Here is a 21,662-nt window from a genome sequence, read left to right as displayed (position 1 = left end):
GGCACGCCTGTGATGGAGCTGTCCTTCGGGAGAGGGGCCGGGAGCCTACCCTCTCTCTGTGAACACGGGCTGCAGGCCAGGCCGGGAAAACGTGCTTGCCTCCTGCACTTTCTTCTGTGCCTCTTTTCACTGGCGGCATCTAGTTCTGATCTAGATAAAAGTGGTCTTGGGTGGAGACAATCAGGAAGTCACGCAGCTCCTAAGGACAGCACAGATGTCCTCTCTCTGCCTCTTAGAAGAGGCCATAAAAAATACCAAGAGAGCGCAGAGGGCGGTGCCGTGTTCGGTGTGGGGGTCACACTGTGATGGCAAGATTGAGACTGTGATGGCAGAGGTAGGGCCAGAGTATTGGGTCAAGGACAGGAGCAGAGTGTGGGTCAGCTCGGCCCCTGCTGTGGCCAAGGCCCGACAAGGATGGTTTTAGAGGAGAGGTTTATTTGGGGGCTCCTGGTTTCCGAGGTCTTGGTCCATGGACAGCAGGCTCCATTCCTCGGGGCTCCAGGTGAACAGGACATCCTGGCGGAAGGGCGTGTAGAAGGAAGCAGCTCACATGGTGATCGGGAAGCAGAGAGAGAGACTCACCCACCAGGTACAAGGATACACCCCAAAGCCACACCCCCAGTGACCCACCTCCTCCAGTCACACCCTGCCTGCCTACAGTCACCACTTGGTTAGTCCTACTGTTGGGTGAAGGCTCTCATGACCCAGTCATTTCCCCTCTGAACTTTCTTGTTTTAATTTTTAATTTTTTAAAATTTCATTTAATCTAATTGTACATGAGAGTAGAATGCATTTATGCATATTGATAGATCATACATAAATGGAGTGTAATCTCTTATTTTTCTGGTTAAGCATATTGTGATCCTTCACATGGGTCATGCAGTCATATAAGTACTTGAGGTAATCACGTCTATTTCACCCTACTCTCCTTCCCACCCCCATGCTCCTTCACTCCCTTCTACCTAATCTAAAGTAACTCTATCTTCCCTATCCCCCCACCCTTATTGTGAATAAGCTTCCACATATCAGAGAAAACATTCGGCATTTGGTTTGGGGGGTTTGGCTTATTTCACTTAGCATGATATTCTCTAGTTCCATCCATTTACCAGCAAATGCCAGAATTTTATCCTTCTTTAAGGCTGAGTAATATTCCAGTGTGTGTGTGTGTGTGTGTGTGTGTGTGTGTGTGTGTGTGTGTGTATTCCACATTTTCTTCATCCATTCATCTGTTGAAGGGCACCTAGGTTGGTTCCATAGTTTAGCTATTGTGAGTTGAGCTGCTATGAACATTAATGTGGCTGTGTCACTGTAGTATGCTCATTTTAAGTCCTTTGGGTATAAACCAAGGAGTGGGTTAGCTGGGTCATATGGTCGTTCCATTCCAAGTTTTCTGAGGAATCTCCATACTGCTTTCCACAGTGGTTGCACCAATGTGCATTCCCACCAGCAGTGTATGAGTGCACCTTTTCCCCCACATCCTCACCAACACCTATTGTTGCTTGTATTCTTGATAATTGCTATTCTTATTGGAGCAAGATGAAATCTTAGAGTAGTTTGATTTACATTTCTCTAATTGCTGGTGATGTTGAACTTTTTTTCATATATTTTGATCAATTGTATTTCTTCTTCTGTGAAGTGTCTGTTTGGTTCCTTAGCCCATTTATTGTTTGGGTTTTTGAGTTATTTGTATATCCTAGAGATTAATGCTTTATCTGAGGTGCATGTGGTAAGATTTTCTCCCAATCTGTAGGCTCTCTCTTCACGTTGATTTATTCCTTTGCTGAAAAGGAGCTTTTTAGTTTGAGTCCATCCCATTTACCTGTTCTTGATTAACTTCTTGTGCCTTGGGGATCTTGTTAGGAAGTCAGGTCCTCGGCCAGCATGGTGACAGTGTGGGCCTGCTTTTTCTCCTAGGGTCTCTGGTCTAGTGCCTAAGTCTTGCATCGCCTCACACATGAGCTTTTGGAGAACACCTCGCGTCCAAACCATAGCACGGAGTAAAGAGATGGCGTCTCTCTCAGTTTCCCTCCATCCTCCGACGCATTAAGGAGGAAATCTCTGGTACTTAACACTCGCTGAAATTCGTTCTTTAATTTTTTGCAACAAGCCAAGAACTCTACCTTAAGAGGATGAGAGTATCTAACTAGAGTTGGTTGAAAATTTTCTTGGTTCTTGTTTTTATATTGACTATAAAGCAAATCATATGTTTTCCACTTATAATAGGAAACAAAGCTTGCTCCTTACACAGACACTGAGCTAAAAGAACTCCCAGTGACGCCCGTGTTTGACACTGGTGGAGGCTTACGCAGCTTCTCTTGCCCTGGCTCCTTGCTGATAAACCAGAGGCCACAGCTGCTGCTGGGACATGGAAACCTGCTCGCAGGAGCCCAGCAGCCTACATGCCGGGCGAGGCAAGAGCTGGGCGACTCCTCAGGAGACCCGCCCCGAAGGGCTTGTCCAGTGAGGACAGAGCTCCTGCCCGTACCCAGCCCCTGCTGAGGCGGCACCTGCAAATGCAGATCCAGCCCAGGAGGGGAAGTGGGGCTGAGAGGGAGCTGTCCTGCCCAGGGTCCTGTCGCCTCTTGGATTTGCCACCACAGTTGCACTTGGGCAGAGCCTGGTCAATTAGGAAGACCGTGACAGATTCCTAGTCCCTAAAACGTGCCCAGTCCTACTACCCCACCCGCTCACACACGCCCGCGCCTGTCCTGGAAACGTCAGCCACTAACCCTGCTGGAGCTCAGACCCCGCTCACACCCCCGGGCTGGGGCAAGCTGCGGCCGCAAGGTCACCCTGCTCTGCCTGCGACCTTCAGATCCCTGTGCATCCTTGCACTTTTCCCAGGCGACCCTAACCCTCCCAGGTCCCCCGAGAAGGTTTGCTCTGGCGATTACTAGCTGTGTGAGCCTGGGCCAGGTACAGAGCCTTCCCTGGCTTTACTTTCTCCTCTCTAACGTGGGTATGATGCGCCTTCCTTCCAGGACTGTTGTGGGGGTTAAATCGTGGCCCCAAAGCAAGGTGCTCAGCACTCCTGGCCCACGCCAAGTCTCCCCCCATTATGATTTCAAAGTAGCATTCACTTTATGATCCCACAGGCCTTGTTGATTGCAATTAAATCCCTTACCAAGCTGAGAGCTCTTTCAGGGCATGCCCTGAAATTGATCAAGCTGCCCTTGGCCCCAGCGTGGTACCAGGAGTGTCCGCTGATGTTCAACGGCACTACGTGTCAGATGCGGCCAGCCAATGACGGATTACTGATTGCTGTGATTGCCTGTACGTGGTCATAGCAGCAGAGGTTTCCGGGCCTTGCTGTGTACCAGGCATTGCTCTGGGGCCTTATGTGTACCAGTCTCTTCACTTCCTCGGGGCTTCAAGCCAGGACCTTACTCCGTCTTAGAGATGAGGAGGCTGAGGCAGGAAGCAGGCAATGCTTTGCCGAGATCCTACAGCAGAAGCAGGACCTGAAGTCAAGGAGTCGGACTTCGACGCTGCAGGGTCAACAACTAGGCTTTAAGGATCTGCTACTCGAGATATTCACACAAGAGGCCCGTGTGTGGGTGCTGTGGCAGGCTGCTCTCGGTTCCAGGTGAGAAGCTCCAAATAAAGCTCGCCATGCAGGCCACAGTTGCCTCCGAATCATGGAGTAACCCTGTTAGTGTGGACTCCGTTGTTGGCACTGAACGGTGAAGCTCACTGCTTCCCCCAGAGAAGTCCAGTGTCCGCCGAGCCTCAGGCACTCCTGGACTCATCCAGCAGAGCCCAAGGAGCATCTTGAGAGGCCTCTGCTTGGCTGTGCCTCCTGGTGTTTGCCTTGACTCCCAAGCAGGACCCTCGGAACAGGACCCTGGATGCTCAGGTCACAGCTCACCAGCGCGGGGGTACGAGAGAGCTCCCAGAACAGCCAGCCCCAGACTGACCTGCCTGGGCTCACGCACCGTGAGCCCCTCAGTGAGCCAAGGCAACGCACCACGCAGAGAGGCTGGGCCCGGTCACAGGGCCAGAGGGACGTGTCCCCAGAGGTCAACCAGCTGCCCTGCGGGGAGAAGCGAGCGGATCATTGCTGGATGGGCCAAAATGACACACGAGCACAAAACTGCCAGGTCGATCTTCGTCAGTCCGCAAAGTCTTTGGGTCTTTACGTGGGGCCACTTTAGCAGTTAACGTGCGCCATGGGACTGAATTTCATTTTAGATTCCGGTACTTCTCCCGCTCCCAGGTACGGCGAGCCGACGCAGGGGTGTGTGTGCGCCCAGCGTCGAGCCTCCTGATCCGCAGCGGAGGCAGGGCTGCCTGAATCTGCTGCTCATCTGCGGAAATCCCACCAGCCTGAGGATATGGGAGGCAGGGGCGCCATCACAGGTGAGGCCCCAAGGGGCCACCTTGTCTCCCTCCTCCATGGGAGACATGGCTGAGGAGCCAGGAAGGCGCCACGGCGGAGGCCGCTGCAGAGCCTCCACCCCCGACTCCCGGCCTCCAGGACTAGGGAATGGCACGTGCTGCTTGCCAGCCCTGCCGCTCCTGGCTCTGTCTCAGCTTCTGAACGGACTGCGCGCCCACCCCGGCTGTGGATCGGGCCTGGATCAGTCCTGCACCTGCTCGGATGCAGTTCAGATGCGTCCACTTATGGGCGGTGGCTGCCTCCAGTCCTCTGGGCAGCTGTGGGAAAGTGAAGCCGTGGCTTTCAAACAACAGAAATCTACTCCTCACAGCTCTGAAGGCTGGGGCCGACCAGAGACCAGGCAGCACGGCAGGGCTTCTTACTGTCCTCGCCCCAGGGAAAGCTCTGGGGTCCCCTTTATAAGGGCCCTAGAGCCACTCATGGGGACTCTGCTCCCATGACAGAGAAGTTCCCAGAGGCCACTCCCAGGTCCCAAATTGCAGGTCGGGATCAGCCTAGGAATTTTGGAGCGGGGATGCGAACATTCAGGCTGGAAGATGGACTCACGTAATGATATGGCCTTCCTTTCTGAACCGAGCGCGTCGTGAATAAGATCCAACGCAGAAGGACACATTTTTGGTGTATTCCTTCCTGTGGAGAGAGGACCTCGAGACCCAACAGAATCCTGTGGTATGGACAGCTGGCCTGTCCTGTCTACTGGAGAAGAGTCGTCATCTCAGGAAATGAAGACAGCTTCGGAGCTTGACACTTGGGCCAGAGCCAGCTTGAAAGCCCAGAGCTTCTGGAAAGGGAAAAGGAAGTTTCCCAAGACCTGTCTTCTCTCCAAGCCACGCCAGCGCACAGGGCTCCTCAGACTCCTCGTGGCGCTGCAGGTGGTGGACGGCAGCCGGCCGCTGGCCGGTCAGAGATGGCTGTAGACAATCAGCAGGGCCCATCAGCAGCCTGCCCTTGAGCTGCTACCCCGCTTCCCTCTGGTGGGTGACGTGCAGTCCTCTCCCAAGCGACAGCAGACCTCAGGAAACACTTCACCGGAGAGCGACTTCTGCACGCTCTGTCTCCTGCCAGAATCCTACCGGAGACATCCGAACGACTCTTAATGGCTTCGCAACATCAAATTCCGCATCTCGAGACCATGACAGTTAGCATTACTCCTCTGTGAGCAGATCTGGGTTGTAATTAAGAAGGCCCAGCACCACCTCGGACACTCAGGCGTTCCGGGAAACGCCAGCTTTGCATACAGCTGTGCCAGCTCTGAACCCGCGGCACCTGGCACGTCCTGAAGGGCAGCGCGCTTGCTCATGCCAAGTGGAGACAGGCACATAATGAGGACAGACAGCCACGCTGGGTCGCAATCAGTCAGCCAGATGTCTGAATTTTAATGTGAAGGTCCTTCTTCAGGCGTTGTGAATTTTCAGTGCCAACTGGGTAGAAAATGGCAGTGATTTGGCCTTGGTGCCGCTGAGCGCCTGGATTCATTCGGTCGCGCAGCAGGCCCACAAATGTTTATTGAGTGCTCCAGTGTCGACGGGATTCTCTTAAGCAACAAATAATAGGATGCCAGGCTGCAGTAGCCCGAGCAGTGGCCACCGAGGTACCCAGAAGTCCAGAGGCACTGACGATGGCCACGGGCTGTCGACATCAACCTTTCCTTTATGGTGGGCTCCAGTGTCACGGCTGCCGCACACACTCAATAGGCGCACTTGACATCGGAAGCAGGAGCCGAGGACCAGGCTACCAGTGACCGCCCAGTTATCAGGAAGTCAAAACCGTTCCCAGAGCACCCTCCCCAGATCTGGTGGCCGGAACTCGACCGTGTGTCCAGCCTCAGCTCTGAGGAAGGCACTTTCATGTCCAGCTTCTGGAGGGGAAGCAGGATGGAAGACAGGTAGGGCAGCTACTCCGCAACCACCTGGTGGTTCTGGGCTCAGTCTGTGTCGGGCACCCTCCTGGTACTCGAGCACCCCATCGGAAGAGCACCAGCCTCACGGAGGGTACAGCTCAGAGGAACGGTGCGGGTAGCAGAAGGGAGACGTAAAGGAAGCCCGACGTGTGGTCAGGTGGGGTCCCAGGCTTAGCAGGCTGTTAGTTACTTCTCAGGAGGTCAGCGGGGGCTGAGCAAGGACAGACGCCAGCAGGACTCGTAAGGAACAGGAGAAAGAAACTACAGACGTCGTGGGCACCGTGAAATCTGCTCAGCTGGGGACAGAAGTGAATCTGGGCTTTCTATTCTTGAACTCATCAACTTAGAGTATCAAAAAATCTTTCCGTGATTTCTAGATTTCTAGAAAACCTCGGGAATTCATCTGTGGACTCTGCGACCGGTGGACTTTGTGTGATGTCTTCAGTGTCCTCCCACCTGACTTATTAGATTGGGTGGGGCCAGTGAGAGCTGGCAGGTGGGCTGAGGCTGTGGGAAGTCCAGGTCTCCAGCAGGAGGGAAGTGGCCGTCACACGGTCCAAGTGGTGGGAGCCGCCCAGGCAGAGGTGCCCAGGAATGAGAAAGGGTAGGCAGCAGGCGGCATCCGGATTCGCTGGGTCAGGGGCGTGAGGCTCCAGGATGCCAGGCAGGTGGCATGTGCTGCAGGGGCCGCACCAAGCCAGACCCAGGCACCTAGAACACACCTGGGGACAGGGCATGACCGCCTGTGGGGCGTCAGGGAGGGGCGGGGACTGTGGCGGACAGCACCGTGGGAGCCCCTTGCCCAGGAGAGCTCTGCCCCAGGGTGGCTCGGCTTTCTGTCGAGTCCGAACCTGACATCTGGATTTCCATATAAAACCTCCTTATTTGTAAGTATTGGCACTCCAGATATTAAATGTCGCCGAGCAGGAAATGCAACAGAGCCCGCAGGTCAGCTTCCGTGCACAAGCTACAGGTCGGCCTGTGAGTCAAACCGCTTTCAGGATTCCTTAGGGTCAGTGGCGGGAAAGCTGGAGCTCCTTCCTCAAGCAGGGGACGGGCAACCAGCAATCAGGACGCACCAGAGGAGGCCTGCCCCCTCGCTGAGCCGAGGCTGGCTCCGGCAGAGGCAGGCCTTGTGGGCAGGGTGTCTGCATGGGCGGGAATAAGGCATGCCCAGAACCGAACGCCAGACCACCTTCACTGAGGGCCGGGGCCCTGCCTTGGTTCATCCTGCCAGGGTGGCTCTGCTCCCGTCTGTGATGGTTCCCGTCTGTGACGATTCCAGTGTTCGGTTTTGTCTTTCCCTTAGCAAGCACATGGGTTCTCTTTGCATAGACTCTGTTTTAATCGCCTATTTCGCTGCTGTGACTAGATGATCTGACCAGCACAGTCGTAGAGGAGGAAGGGTTTATTTGAGGGCTCACGGTTTCAGAGGTCTCAGTCTACAGAAGGCCGGCTCCATTCCTCGGGGCTCCAGGTGAGGCTGGACATCATGGCGGGAGAGCGTGGCAGAGGGAAGCAGCTCACATCATCAGGAAGCAGAGAAAGAGAGACTCCACTCTCCAGATACAAATATATACCCACAGCCACGCCCCTGGCCCACCTCCTCCAGCCACGCCCACCACTCAGTTCACCCCATCGGGGATCAGTGCACTGACTGGGTTAGGACTCACCACCCAGTCCTTTCTCCTCTGGACCTCCCTGCATTGGCTCACCTGTGAGCTCAGGGGACACCTGGCATCCAGCCCATAATAGACTCCTTACCCCAGTACAACCCCCGATCCCTTCTAAACGCAAGCAAAGAACCCACAGGGGGAGGGGCTGCTTCCTATGGATCTGGGTGAAGCAGACCCAACGTTTCCACGTCGATTCTCCCGGCTGTCGCTCTGATGCCATCGCCACGCTCCGCACGGCAGGGCACACGCTTCGCGGCGGCTTGCTCGATGCTTTTCTGTAAATCTCTGTATGCGTGCTCACCTTGAAAGGACATCACCTCACCACTTGACCGGTAACTTTTGATGTGTGGCACATCTTGTGCTGGAGGGCTTACCCAACAAAACCGCGTGGCTGTGCACAGCTCTGTGTGGGGCTGGGAGGTTCCCCTGCCCGGCCTGGCTCAGTTGGAGCTGGAGTCCAGACGCCTGTCTCCTGTCTGATGTCGGCAGACGAAGAGTTCAGGAGGATCTAAGCAGAGACCCTGGTTTTGCTCCTCACCGCCCCCGGCCATGGGGGGCTGGTGGTGGGCATGGTGTCCACAGAGCCACAAGTCCCGAGCATAGACTCCGTCCAAGCCCCTTGCTGTGTGCCATCTGCTAATCTCTCTAGACGTGCTGGGGAAAGGGACCACTTCTTAAGCAAATGGAAAGTCAGCCACTGCGAAGGGGTGGGCACAGGAGGAAAGGAAGAACGCAAGCAGAGGAAGGAAAACTGGTGTCACCTGACGGGTAACACAAAGTAAAATCAACCAGCACGACAAGACCACTCTTGCTAGCCAAGTGAGGGAGCTTCAAACTGCCCTCTCACCTCCCAGGGACCCGCACCCGCCACACGGGGAAGTGCGCTCTGGGTCTCCAGGTGAGGCTGCCGACCTAGGGAAGCTCTGGCCTCGGGCCTGACTTAGACCTGGGTTCTGCTGGAGGAGGGGCCGGGAGGCTGGAGGACATTTCACATTTCATTCCCGGTCTCCATGTCTAGCTTTCTGGATTCCGTCATTGGCAAGAACAAAGTAATTTGAAAGTGCTGATATTGTAAGCTTTGTTTCCCCCGTTGGTGGTTTCTAAATTACTTTTTGCTGGTTATTTAGAGTATTATTGAAGTTAAGTATTTAAAAATACGGACCTTCTATGATTGCTTACTTCCTCATCTCCTCTGAGGCTCACGGGTGAAAATCTGTGTTCTCGTAGCTCAGCTGCCTGTGTGAGTAGCCACGCACAGAGCGGAGGACCTGCAAGCGTTCTCTGATCATCAGAGCCGAGTGCCTCTAAGCCGTCCAGGGAACTCTGCGGAACGACCATGCTGGCTGTGGTCGGGGCACAGTGTGTGCCCATGTGACGCGTCAGGCTGCACCCCACTTACAGTACGACCGATACCTGTTAATCAAAAGTGAAACAAAAGAATCAAAACGCATAGCCATGCTGGCTGACCGGCAGTGCACAGGGGGAAAGAAGCCAGTGACCGTCGTTCTCCAGTTCTCCAGGGCTCGGTGGGCAAAGGCAGACTTTCCAGAAATGCATGATGCGGTTCTTGCCAAGTTACAAAAATAACCAAGCAAGAAATCATTCCACCATTTCAAACACACACAAATCGAATTAGAGCTGAGGGCTCTGTGATCGTGGGCTGCACATTGAATCTTCACATGAAAGTCAAGCTGTGTTCTCTGAAATCCAATTAATCACAACAGAGCTGAAGGCCCAGTCTCCCCCGAGCCAGCATGAGCACTCAGTCGGCCTTACATCACCTTGTCCTCTCGAGTCATCGAACATCTGCGCTCAGGCTCACGGGTGTCGCAAGGCAGGTGCACCTGCACCAGGAGCCAGGACCCCCTGTACCCCTCATCCTGCGGAGCCCGGTCTCTGAGCCGTCTCCTCCAGCCTCGGTGACATCCTAATCAAATGAGAAAACAGCATGTCTCGCTCGGCCCCAGGTGAGCTGAGGGCTGGGGACACTTCCACCCAGGCTCACATCAGTTTTTATAGATCCGAATGTCCTGCGAGGTTTTGAGCGCCCTCTTCTCTCTCCCCTGTCTGAAATCTCCATCAGCCCCAAGGGCTTCTCCCCGGGAGTTTGAACTTTCCTTTAATCTAATCCATTTAGAAAATGACTCACAATTTATTGAATAAAGTAGAGAAAATTGATACCTTTTCATTAGGCTGACAAAGTCTTTTCCACTGCTGGCATCTGAAATGTGTTTTCTATTTAAATTTTATTTATATCAATCTTCTCTAGCGGGAGTGAGATTAAAATGAAAGACCTTACAATCAGCACACCACTTTCCCATTACCGCTAAGACTGTGAGCACTAGTTTTGCAAACAAACTTGATGCCAGGAATTTTCTGGGCATAATTTAATATTTGGGATCAGTTGCAAAGTGGAATAAACCAAAAGTGATATTTAATATATCAATAACTATGAAAGAGATTACATACGAAAATAGGAAAGGGTACTTAACTGACATTATTTGATTATAGTAAATCTGTAGGAACACTAGAAAAAACTATATTATGAATCTAATAATACTCTCACAAGGTACTTTTTAAAATTGGGCAAGTGTTTATATGCCAATATATTCCTCCAGAGAGCCATTTCTAAAGTTCCAGGAAAACACTCTCAGACGTACCAACATGCCTCTACCAAGTGGGATCCTGGGCGATGTCTTTCTCCCTTTGATATTTACCTGCGTGTCCTGAGTGTTAGAAAATAATATACGTTACTTTTAGAATGGGGGAGGAGGATTTTAAAGTCTTCTATGGTTGGTGAAAGGAAGAACACCAGAAATATTTGCACCTCTATAAATCTGAAGTGTCTATCCAGCATGCACTTCAGGGCTGCTCTTCAGTCCTGCGAATGTCGAAGGTTGAACTTGAAGATACAGGGATAGGCAGTGCATCTATTTAAAAAGTGCAATTCCTCCTAACCACTTATTATATCAGGTGCCACAAATGCAGAAACACATCTGCTGCAGTTAATTCTAGAATAAAGCCTTCCCTTCAGTCAAAGCAAGACCAGCACCCAGCACTGGGCTTCGGGGGCAGACTCCAGGATGGAGTCTGCAGGAGGCGCGACGTGAAGTGAGCCCAGACTCCAGCCCGTGTCCAGCCCGAGAGGAACCAGGAGAGATCCCCATGCTGAGCAAGCTTCCTGGGAATTCCCCGTCCCGGTGCAGATGGCTGTGGTCAAAGTACCTGTGTCTGAGCAGACGGCTTGAAACAGTCCAAGTAGGAAACGTCTTTCTCGACTCCTCTCGACGTGGGTGTGAAGCTGGCTGAACGTACTTACTTAGCTTAATAGGCAGTCATTTTAGTGACCCCATGGTGATGTTGTCTCATCAATAAGGAGCTCTGCTCCCCTGCCTTCCCTGCTTTTCATCCAGCTCAGATCCACCCACTGATGCCCTGAGACCACCTGAGTCTTTCCAGACGCCGCTGCCATCACTGTGTGTCTGATCTTTACATCCAGTGCAGCTCCTGCTGGAGACTCAGGTCACTTACAGCGGGAACTGCGTCTCTTTATTTTATGTCCAGCACAGCAGTTAACCAATAGCTTTTGAATGCATAAAATACAATGCTTGTCTCCAAAAGCCTTTGAGGAAAGTACCACTCACCTGTGATTTTAAATCCTGCCTGTTGCACAACCCCCACCATCACCCACCCCCTTATTTAGGTAAAACTGCCTCTGCTTGAAAAGCCCTAGAACCAAATTGTAGAGTAAAAGCCAGGCTAGTCAATCCCAGCATGAGTATTAATCCTATGTGTATCTGTGGAATATGTCATAAAACCTAGAAGAAAATACATCTGATCTGTAAAAAACTTAATATCCCAGAATGAGCATAAACTTGCACCGCATAGGCGTTAACTCTGCAGGAAGGTAACGAGGTAGGTGCACACCTGACCAGATAGTGGGCACCCAGATAAATAATAGTAGGGAGGGCTGTGTGCTGAGTGCGACGTTCAGTAGGCATCGTGCTGCATCCTTATTTCATCTAAAATCCACAATGACCACTGACATTTTTATAACTTCATGTGTAATTGAGGAGCCCAGTCCGGAGCTAAGCAACTTTCCCAAGCCATCCTCCCTGGAAGTGACGGGACTCAGTCGAGGCCAGAGCCTCCAGCAGCTGCACAGCAGCTCCGGGGCCTCCTGTCCTCGCGCAGGCCTGCGGGGCTGGACAGATCATAAACGGGTGCTGGTGGGAAGGTTTCAGCTCGCGGGAGCATGTTCAGGGCCCTGGGTCTTCTCCTTGCCTTGATAAGGACCACACGCAGGAAGTCACTGCAGGGTCTCGGAAGAGAAAGCACCGCGACAGCGATTCCAGCACCCTGTGCAGAGAGGAGGCCGGAGAGAGCCGTCCTGCCCCTCGGATGGAGTTTGGCTGCTGCTCGGAGTTGCGTGAGAGGGAGCCTCGCCTGAGGCCGCACCTTGCCCTGGCTGACGTGCCCAGCTCCGGGGATGTGGACGCGGCCATGCTGGGCACGTACCGAGCACCCCACGCTCAGCAGCGAGCCCGGAGTGGGCGAGGCGTTGAAGAGCGGCCCTCGCTGCCCAGCGTGTGAAGAGCTGCCTCTTCTCCAGGAGAGGGACGTGCCCTGCGGACCGTGGGCTGCCCCCCCGGGCCTCGAGGGCACCGTCCTTCCCTTCCTGCTCCTGTTGCCCTCTTCGTCCTTCCTCCATAGACCACCTCTCTGGGCCGTCCACGCCCCTCACAGAAGGGCAGGGTGGTGCCTGCTGCCAGGAGCGCCCGCGCGGCACAGGGGCACGGGTGGAGGCGGCATGGCCGAGGGCTGCGCGCAGCGTTTCCTCTGGTGTGAGTGAGTGGTCTTCTCCTCGTCCCGCCAGGCCCAGGCAGGACCCGCGTGGAGGCCCCGCGCCTCCTCCTCGGAAGGCAGTGGCCTGGACGGCCAGCCCGCCACTCGCTCCTTCCTTCTGCCCTCTGCTCCAGCACCCTTCCATCACGTCTTCCTTTCGCACAGAATCTCGGGGGCCGCGTTCCCTCAAAGCATCAAGCCCAAGCGCCTTGCTGCGGGGACCGGCTTCCTCTTGCTGAGGCTCTGCTCCCCTCTCCCCAGAGCCTGCTCCTCGGCTCCCTGGAGCGAACACGCTTTGCTCGTGTGCGCTGACTCACGTCCTTCACGCCACGGAGAAGCCTGGGCTGGCCTGCGAGCTTGGCGGGCGGGACCGTGCCCTGCTGGGCTTCCACTATCACTGGCTCCGCGGGTTCCCCTGCCCACCTTTGGAAGGGCAGAAGGGCCGGCGGCTCTGATGCCTGGCCTGGGGCTGGTGCCCATGCTGATTGGCATCCTGCTGTATCACCACGGAGAATGCTCGTGGGCGACGGACAGCAGTTACGAGGAAGAAGGGGCCTGCTGAGCCTCAGAGCCGCACAGCTCTCCTCTTACAGCCTCCCTTTGGCGAAGTTCTTGCAAGATCGGCCATTGCACGCGCTTGGCACGCTGAGAGCAAATCCCAGAACCCAGGTCGGGGACCGTGCCGGTCCTCCTCACAGAGGCTGCAGACAAGGGCAGCCGTTCTTCCAGGCGCGCGAAGCCCCTGCAGCAGCTGTGGGTCTACCTCAGGTTTCTCCCAGCTTCCAAAGCTTCACTGTGGTGACTCCTGTTAACGTTCCACAACGAATGGAGCTAAGCGACGCACAGCTCAGCCCAGGGAAGAGCAAGCGTGCTAAACTCACTCTTGCCCCAATATTTTTAAGGTTAATTTCACAAGAAAATAAACGTTTTTGTTTTACGCAGGTGCTTATGTGTGGCGTGAAACTTACTTTCGACACTCATGGCAGAGAGAATGCATTCGCTCGGCGGTCAGTCACGCCTTCGGGCTCGCTCTCTGAACACTGGGCAGGAAGCTGGACGAGGGACAGCGCGGGTTCCGTGGGTGGGCCTGGATTCCAGTGTGGTTCCTGTGCTTACGCCTGGGGAGCTTAGGGAGGTCCCCTCCTGTGGGTCAGTTCCCGCACCTGCCCGCGAGTGCTTAGCAGCCAGCACCTCGTAGGGACGGGTGAGGAGCCCGGGTACCTGCTGCTGGGACATGCCAGCGGCGGTCAGTGCCAGTTGTCACTTCCTTACTGCGTCGGCTGTTGTGATTGGAGATATTTAAGAATCATTTACGTTTTTATTCTTATGAGTATCTCCGTAAGAAAAAATTATGAAAACAGTTTAAATAGCATTGATGCACTGGCTCGTTTTATTAAGTCTGACAGATCATTCCTCTTCCAAAAATCTGAAGATTTTAGGTAGCCTCCAGTTTGGGAGAAGAGGGGGGCACCTTTGAAATTCTCTTTTATAAAGTATTGCAGTGCCGGGCTCCTCGGTGGGGCACACGCCTGTCATCCCAGCAACTCAGGAGGCCGAGGCAGGAGGATCGAGTGTTCAAAGCCAGCCTCAGCAACTTATCGAGGCCCTAAGCCATTCAGTGAGACCCTGTCTCTAAATAAAATACAAAATAGGGTTGGGGATGGGGCTCAGTGGCTGAGTTCAATCCCTGGTACCAAAATGAATAAGTAAATAAAAAAAATAAAAAGCATTGCAGTAAATGCATGTTGATCAGAAAATCGGGGTTGGAGACCACCTTGACCTAGGACGTGAAGGGATATGGAGTAAGAAGTCGGAAACCCAGCTGAAGGACTAGCATGTTCCGGGCGGCTCAGTGGAGGAATGCAGGAGCTTCCGACACCCGAGTCGTGCCGCGTCAGCAGCCCGCTTGAGGCCGCTGTGATGTGACTCTCGGACGCCGTGAGCAGGACGGGGTCTGCACTCAGCCGTCCTCCCCACACGTGGCCAGGGGGCGGGTTTGGAGGTGCGCGTCCTCTGCCGTCTGCATTTTCACTTGGGGACTTTAATGCCTAGGAGAACAGGAAACGGCCCTGAGCTTGCGACAAAGTAGGTCAGCCCCAAGAGGAGAGAGCGGCGCCCAGGGACAGAGCCCTCAGGAGGACACGCGAGGGGCGCAGCAGGTGCCCCTGTGGGCCGCCTCCCTGGGAAAGGAGGAAAGAGCAGAGTGAGACCCTGCATGACGCCTGCCTCCCCTCGAGCCCAGCAGAGGCTTCCACTGCTCCCGCTGGCCCCGCAGCAGCAGTGGACTGTCAGGAGGGCGAGAGGGGCCAGGAGGCGGACTCCACTGAGCACCGGCCGAAGCGAGCTGGGGCTGACAGGTTTTCCAGAACCTCTGCCGGGGCCGAGTGTCGTCTCCGCCTCCTGGAAGCTCCACAGGCCTTGCTGGTGCTGCTCCCAGGACGCGGGCCTCTCCTGTCTGACCTGGCCGCGCGTTCAGCCAAGTCCTTCCCCGGCGACCTCCGTCCCCTGCTCCACGCCCAGACACGGAGCCTGCTAGTAGACTAAAAAAACAAAAGGGGCAAGGAAGCACGCAGGACCGGCCTCTTCCTCGAGGAGGGCGTGTCTGGCCTGGGTCCTGACCGCCGACCTTGGTCTGTGTGGAGCAGACTTCAAATCCCGCAGTCGCCCTCGAAATCCCTAAACCGATGGCTTAGCTGTAGCCGACGCGGCAGGCCCTGCAGTCCTGCACAGCACGTGGTCCAGGGCAGAGCCTTTGCTGGTCACTGAGTTCCAAGGGTCGGGAGACTGGCGTGGGGAAGCCTGATGCAGAGGACGTCGCCGCCGCCCTGCTCTGGGTCAGCGTCCAGTCCCTGCGGATGCAGGCGGCCTTCCCTGCAGCACGGACCCCTTTCCCATCCATACAGATCCTCTGGGACCTAACACATGTCCTGTGGCTTCTTTGTGACTGACGTCAGCATCAGGGCAGACACGCATCTTTGGAGGAGGCAGGGGTTGAGCCTCAGGACCCGAGTGAGCGCCACAGCAGGGGAGGCAGGGGACACCAGCGGCGGCCCCGCTGGGGTTGCTAAGGGAGCCTGCGGGTTTGGCAGAGTCGCCACCCTGAGGGGCTGCAGAGACGACCCCTGCTCGTGCAGAGATGGTTTTCTCTCAGTGAATCACGGAAGATGAGAGTCTCGATTTCTAAGGTGTGACTCCGATCACTGGTGTTGAAGAATCTCATTATCAGAAGACGGGCATGCACATAAACACACCAAGTTCACTGCCAGCTTCCTGATGTGGTCTTGATGTCACCCTGAAGAGCGAGCCATTTCATCAGGGGTTCAGCCTCTCAGGGACCCACCGATGCCGCATCAATCTGCTGTGTCCACGACCCCATCAACCACGCTTTTGACTCTAGAGTATTTTGACTTACGATCACTCTTGAGTTGTCTGTCTTGTTTCTGTTTCTGTTTTGGACTGGCGAGTGAACCCACTGGTGCTTCATCGCTGAGCTACATCACAGTCCTATTCATGATTTAAATTTTGAGAAAGAGTCTCAGTTGCTGAGGCTGGCCTTGAACTTGTGATCCTCCTGCCCCAGCCTCCCCCAGACCCAGCTCTTACACTTGATTTTTACTTTCCAACTTTGCTTTTGTCCTCTTAGTTCATGTATCCTTTTGCTGGACCTTGGGGAATCTCCAAGGCTGCGGGATGAACCTGATGCTGGTGGACACTGTGGTCATTCCTAGGAGCACATGCTCCTTCAGCTCCCTCACTGAAGGAAGCGGCCCCAGGTCCCCAGTCTTCACACACTCACGACACACGTCCCTTGATATCCCAGAGGTAAGTCTCCCCACTCCAGGGCGTTCGCCCGCAGCGGGACGTGGGACAAGACACCATGTGTTGAAACCAGACAAGGAAATCGTATTTGCATTATGAGACTGACACATGGAAATCTAATTTTCCCAAATAAGCTCTCTTAGCCGTCCAGGGAGACGAAGGCGGACCGTGTGCTTCCAAGAGCAGCAAGGCCCACGGAGAGAGGTGGCGCCTGCGCCCAGCCGCTCGGGTGGGCTGCCAACGCTTGTTCCCTGTTCTTCCGCAGCCTCCATAGTGATCGGGAAGTGGTGGTGCGAGATGGAGCCCTGCCTGGAGGGAGAGGAGTGCAAGACGCTGCCGGACAATTCCGGGTGGATGTGCGCCACGGGGAACAAGATCAAGACCACGCGGGTGAGTGCACACCGCGGGCGTCCCATCCTCCACGCTGCCCTCTGCCCTGGCGCTGTGCACGCAGCGCCCAGAGGACAGAGTGAAAGAAGGGCTTCCCTTCCGGAAACACTCCCCTGGCGGGGCCGCAGGAGCCGGGGTGCTCCTGTCGCGGGGGCCCCAGCTGGGGGTAGAGGAGCAGAGAGGCGGCCCCTGGATGATCCTCAGCACCCACGGTGCTCAGGACGACGGTCAGAGGAGCGTCCCTCCCGAGCCAGGCGCTCTGCTGCCCAGGTCTCATCCACGGGCACTCATTTCTTAAAGGTGCCTTGAAGCGATTCTTTGATGATCTTTCAGAAAAGTTAAAAAGGCTTTTACGAAGCGAATGATTTTCCTTGAATTTTCTGGTTAAATCAGGAGCTATTTCAAAACACAGCCACGTGGGGCAGGGCTGTTCCACCAATAAGAACTGGTGGGCGGTAGTGGAGAGGCCCGTTAGGCCAGCATTGACCCCTAGTGACTGACCATCTGGAAGCCGAGGCAGGTGGGGGTGGGAGGAGCCCGGGACACTCACACCGTGACTCTCCCTCCGCTAAAGCCAAAGCACGCAACTCCCTAACAGCCGGGAGGGCGTCGCACCCGTACCCTGAATATCAAGGGTGTGCGGCGTATCTTAATTTGTAGGGGCATTTTTGAAAGCAGGCTCCACCAGTTTTAAATCACAGTACGTTGAACTTTCAGTTTGCCAAAAAGCTGACTGAAATTTAAAAGCGCGTCTCCGATTCCAACCCCTGTATCATGAATCTCCATCAACCTTCTTGGTATCATCTGTTCAATAAATCAAACTGGTTCAGGCAGCTTTGTGATGCAGAATACAAAAATAACGTCAGGCAAAGCTTTGGAAAAGCCCTTCCTACACATGAAACAGCGGAGACGGCGCGTGGAATTGAATTGCCCGCACTGGCCACACTGGCCTGCACGTGGCCACCTCTCCCTGGCCGGTGGCTGGCAGGGATTTCCGAGCCCCTTTCTTGTTGAGGTGCTTGCCTGCGCCTGTGGGGCTCAGCGAGGTTGGCAGGTTTCATTTTGCTGGATCACCTGCAGAGGGTTCAGAACTCGGTGGGCTGGTGCCAGCCCCTCAGAAACCACTCCAGAGTCTCTCCTGGGAGGTCCGTGACTTTCTTTTCGTTTGGACTCTGTAGAGTCTATTTTGAAACCATCGGGCACATCACAAGTGCACCCTGGACATTCTCCAGCATCTCAGGGGTGCTGTGCAGAGTCTGATCCCAGCATGAAGGAAGCCACACCCACTCCTACCACCCTAGTGGCGCCTTGTGCCGGGAACTCGGTCGGGTCCTGTGGGTTTGAAAGGAGAGGAGGCACCTGCTCACATGTGCTCACCCATTTCAAACAGAGTCATAAACGGCCTCTGGGCAGCCATTTGAGCTGCCTGTGGTCTGGCTGGGAGTCCTCCAGTCCATCTCTAGAGAGGGAAAAGAGGACCCTGGAACAGAGGTGGCTTCTGTCCGGAGGGACTCCAGTGCTGCCGGCCTTTTCTCCACTGACCTTCCCAAGAAACCCAAGACCAAGTAGGTAGTTCTAAACGCTAAGGCACCAAGTAAGCCTGATATCGATGCAGAAGCCATGAATTCTACACATGCACAGGTCAGTGCTAGTCCGCACGGGCAAGGAAAGTAGATTCACGTTGACCTTTCTGTACACTGTGCTTCTTCCCACCAGAACACGCAGGTGCCTCCTGCACATTTCAAGCATGTGCTCTAACAATTTCCCCTTAAAATAGTTTAACTCATAGGTGTTTTTATTATTCTGCTCCATGGAAGGGAAAACCACCTCTTTTGCTGTTATGTGTAAGGTCGAGGCAGAAAACAAGCTTATAGAGAAAAAAAACAGGAAAAACAACCCGGAGAAACACACCCAGATCATTCAAACGGCAGCTGAGTTTCCTTGCATGCTGGTGTTTTTAAAAGTCCCTCCGTGTAGAAGTGATTGCCCGCAAGCTGCCTGGAATCCATTCTCTTTCCCTATATAGTAAAAGACTTCCAAAGCCTTCCTACGTGGTGGGTTACCTCCACAATAATCATGGGAAGGCAAGATTCTCAGAAGTCTTTGAAGTGTGGAGGAACCAAGGACGCCCCGCGTGTGATCCAACTTTACTTACCCTTATTTGTTTGGTCTGATTAGTCGTACCTGACAGCGGAATGCACTTCCACTCACTGCACTTGGCTGGAGCACAGCTTCTCATTTCCCTGGTCGCACCTGATGCAGTCACACCCTTCGTGCAGTGATACAAGTTCCTGGGGTCACAATGTCTACCTCACTCCACCGTCCTTCCTGCCCCTGCCCCTTCCCACCCTCCCTCCCTCTGCCCTATCCAAAGGCCCCCATTCATTCTCCCCCTGTGGATCAGCATCCACCCATCAGAGAAACATTTGCCCTTGGTCTTCAGTTTTTAGGGACTGCCGCATTTCACTTAGCATGATATTCTCCAACTCCATCCATTTACCAGCAAATGCCATGATTTTCTTCTCCTTTAAGACTGAGTGATATTCCATTGTGTACATATGTACCACATTTTCTTTATCCACTCATCTGTGGAAGGGTGCCTAGGTTGGTCCCATAGCTCACTATTGTGAGTTGAGCTGCTGTGAACATTGGTCTGGCTGCATCACTGTAGTGTGCTGATTTTAGGTCCTTTGACTCCACTAGGCCGAGGAGTGGGACAGCTGGGCCACATGGTGGTTCCGCTCCAAGTGTTCTGAGGCATCTCCACACTGCTTTCCAGAGTGGCCGCACTAATCTGCAGCCCACTGCTCTGGTGTTAATCTTCAAGGAGCAGGGAGCGTGAACTTCAGTGTTTGATCTGAACTGTCAGGTTTCCCGGAATGCAGACTGGCCTGGGTGAGAGGTCACCGTCTAAGGGAAAACCAAGGGGACTTTGGATCTGGGTGGCAGTGTAACACCAGGAGGCAAGGGGACTGTGGAGGTGGAAGGGGCAAAGCTGCCCCAGTGGTTCTGGAAGAAGACCGGGAAGAGAGGGAGGCCCTCAGTGCCGTGCACAGCAAGGAGCCAGCGTTCATCCACGTTTCCCAAGCCGTCTGCAGGACAGAGCCGGCAGCACACGGGCCCAGGCAGAAGGGCACGGGGGCCAAGTGTCTCACCAGCTGGTAGCCCCGGCCTGCTCAGGCTGCCTTGCTGGTACTCAGCAGCAAGATCAGCTTAACGCCCACTAGAGATGCTTTCCTGAGGGTTCGGATTCCTATTGGCCTTTCTTTTCTTTAAAACGGCACACTGGAGAGGTAGCAAACAGCTGGGGAGGCCTGGCCTGCGCTCAGGAGGCCCCCTGTGCCTTGGGCATGCAGGGCAGTGGCTTGCATTAAAAAGACAGGCTTCCCTCAAAAACAGCATCCATTATCTGAGCACAGGAAGAGGAAGGGGTGAAAGGGGAGGCAGTCAGAGGACACTTCTGCTGTGCCAGCTTGGAGGGCCAGACTGGTTCCTCAAGGTCCCTCAGTCCGGTGAGAAAGCCAACAGTGAGTGCCGTGGCAACTCGAGTTTCGGCCCCCAAAGGGGCCTTGGCAAGCCCCCCACAGTGCTGCCTTGCGCTCCTGTCCCACGTGAGCCTGACCGTCCAACACGGTCTGTCCACACTCTGGGACTTCCTCCGGGTGGAGAGTGATTTCGCAAACCCCTGCCAATTCTAGTGGCCTCAGTGGGTTTTGTACTGCTGAACGGCAAAGTCCCAGCTTTGACAGGTCAGCTTCTTCCAGCAGGTCTAAGACCACCCAGAGTGGTGCCTTCGCCATCTCCCCTCCCGGCCACGTCACATGAAAGACCTTTAGAGAGAAAGGTCCTTAAGAAATAATATCCGTTGTTATCGAGAAGGATGAAGGCTCGAACACTTAGGAATGGATGTGAAAAGACATGGAAAATACTGAGCGATTCAGAGAATGACCGATTCGCAGTGTCACAGTTATCCCCGGACACAGGGAAGCCGCTCCTCTCTGGCAGTGAACCTGCTTAAGACCTGCTCTCTAAGCTCCGTGCACGGACACCTCAGGGACGTGCCGGGGTGACCCGCAGGCAGGGGTGCGATAGAGATGAAGGAGGCGGCTTAGCTCAGCTTTGGAAATCACATGCTCACTCCTTTGGATAAACCAAAGGCGATGAAGGGCGCAGGGGTCTGGAAGCCGGCACTGGAAGCATCCGTTGTCAACAGGGAGAGGCTAAGAAAATGAACGCGGGGACACCTACGCGTCCCGTTCCTGGCCGCCCTTCTGTTCCGGGGACCCCTGTTGCTCCTGCCTGGCCTCCAGAGCTGTGAATGGACTTCCACTCCTGGACCCAGCGCGGAGTCTGAGGTGGGAGGGTTGAGGACGATGAGCCTAGACCCGCGGCATGGGGCTCCAGCCGTGAGTCGGCACCAGTGCCCCGCGTGCCCAGCGCAGCTCCTGGGCTCCAGTGCTTCTGCACGTTTGAGCTGGGGGTCCATGCTGGGCGGATCAGGTGGCATCAGCAGGGACAGGAGTCCGCTCTGTGTCCTTCACCTGGCCCCTGAGGGGACAATCCCAGCCTTTCAAGGGTGCCCGTGCTCCTCCACAGTTGGTCTGATGAGCGGTGACCTGACCTTGGCCACCCG

The 21,662-nt window shown here is 54.7% G+C and overlaps 1 protein-coding gene across 1 annotated transcript in view; it reads left to right on the top strand.

The window, feature by feature from the left end:
- Positions 1 to 21,662, top strand: part of TAFA1 (TAFA chemokine like family member 1) — a 480,218-nt gene that overhangs the window by 457,548 nt on the left and 1,008 nt on the right. Inside the window, exon 4 of the mRNA XM_079122448.1 lies at positions 16,905 to 17,029. Coding sequence (XP_078978574.1) covers positions 16,905 to 17,029 — 125 coding nt within the window. The remainder of the gene's footprint in view (positions 1 to 16,904; positions 17,030 to 21,662) is intronic.

The sequence above is a fragment of the Sciurus vulgaris genome, assembly GCF_902686455.1.
Source record: "Sciurus vulgaris genome assembly, chromosome: 19".
NCBI classification, from domain to species: Eukaryota; Metazoa; Chordata; class Mammalia; order Rodentia; family Sciuridae; genus Sciurus; species Sciurus vulgaris.
This window is presented reverse-complemented; position numbering and strand designations above follow the sequence as displayed.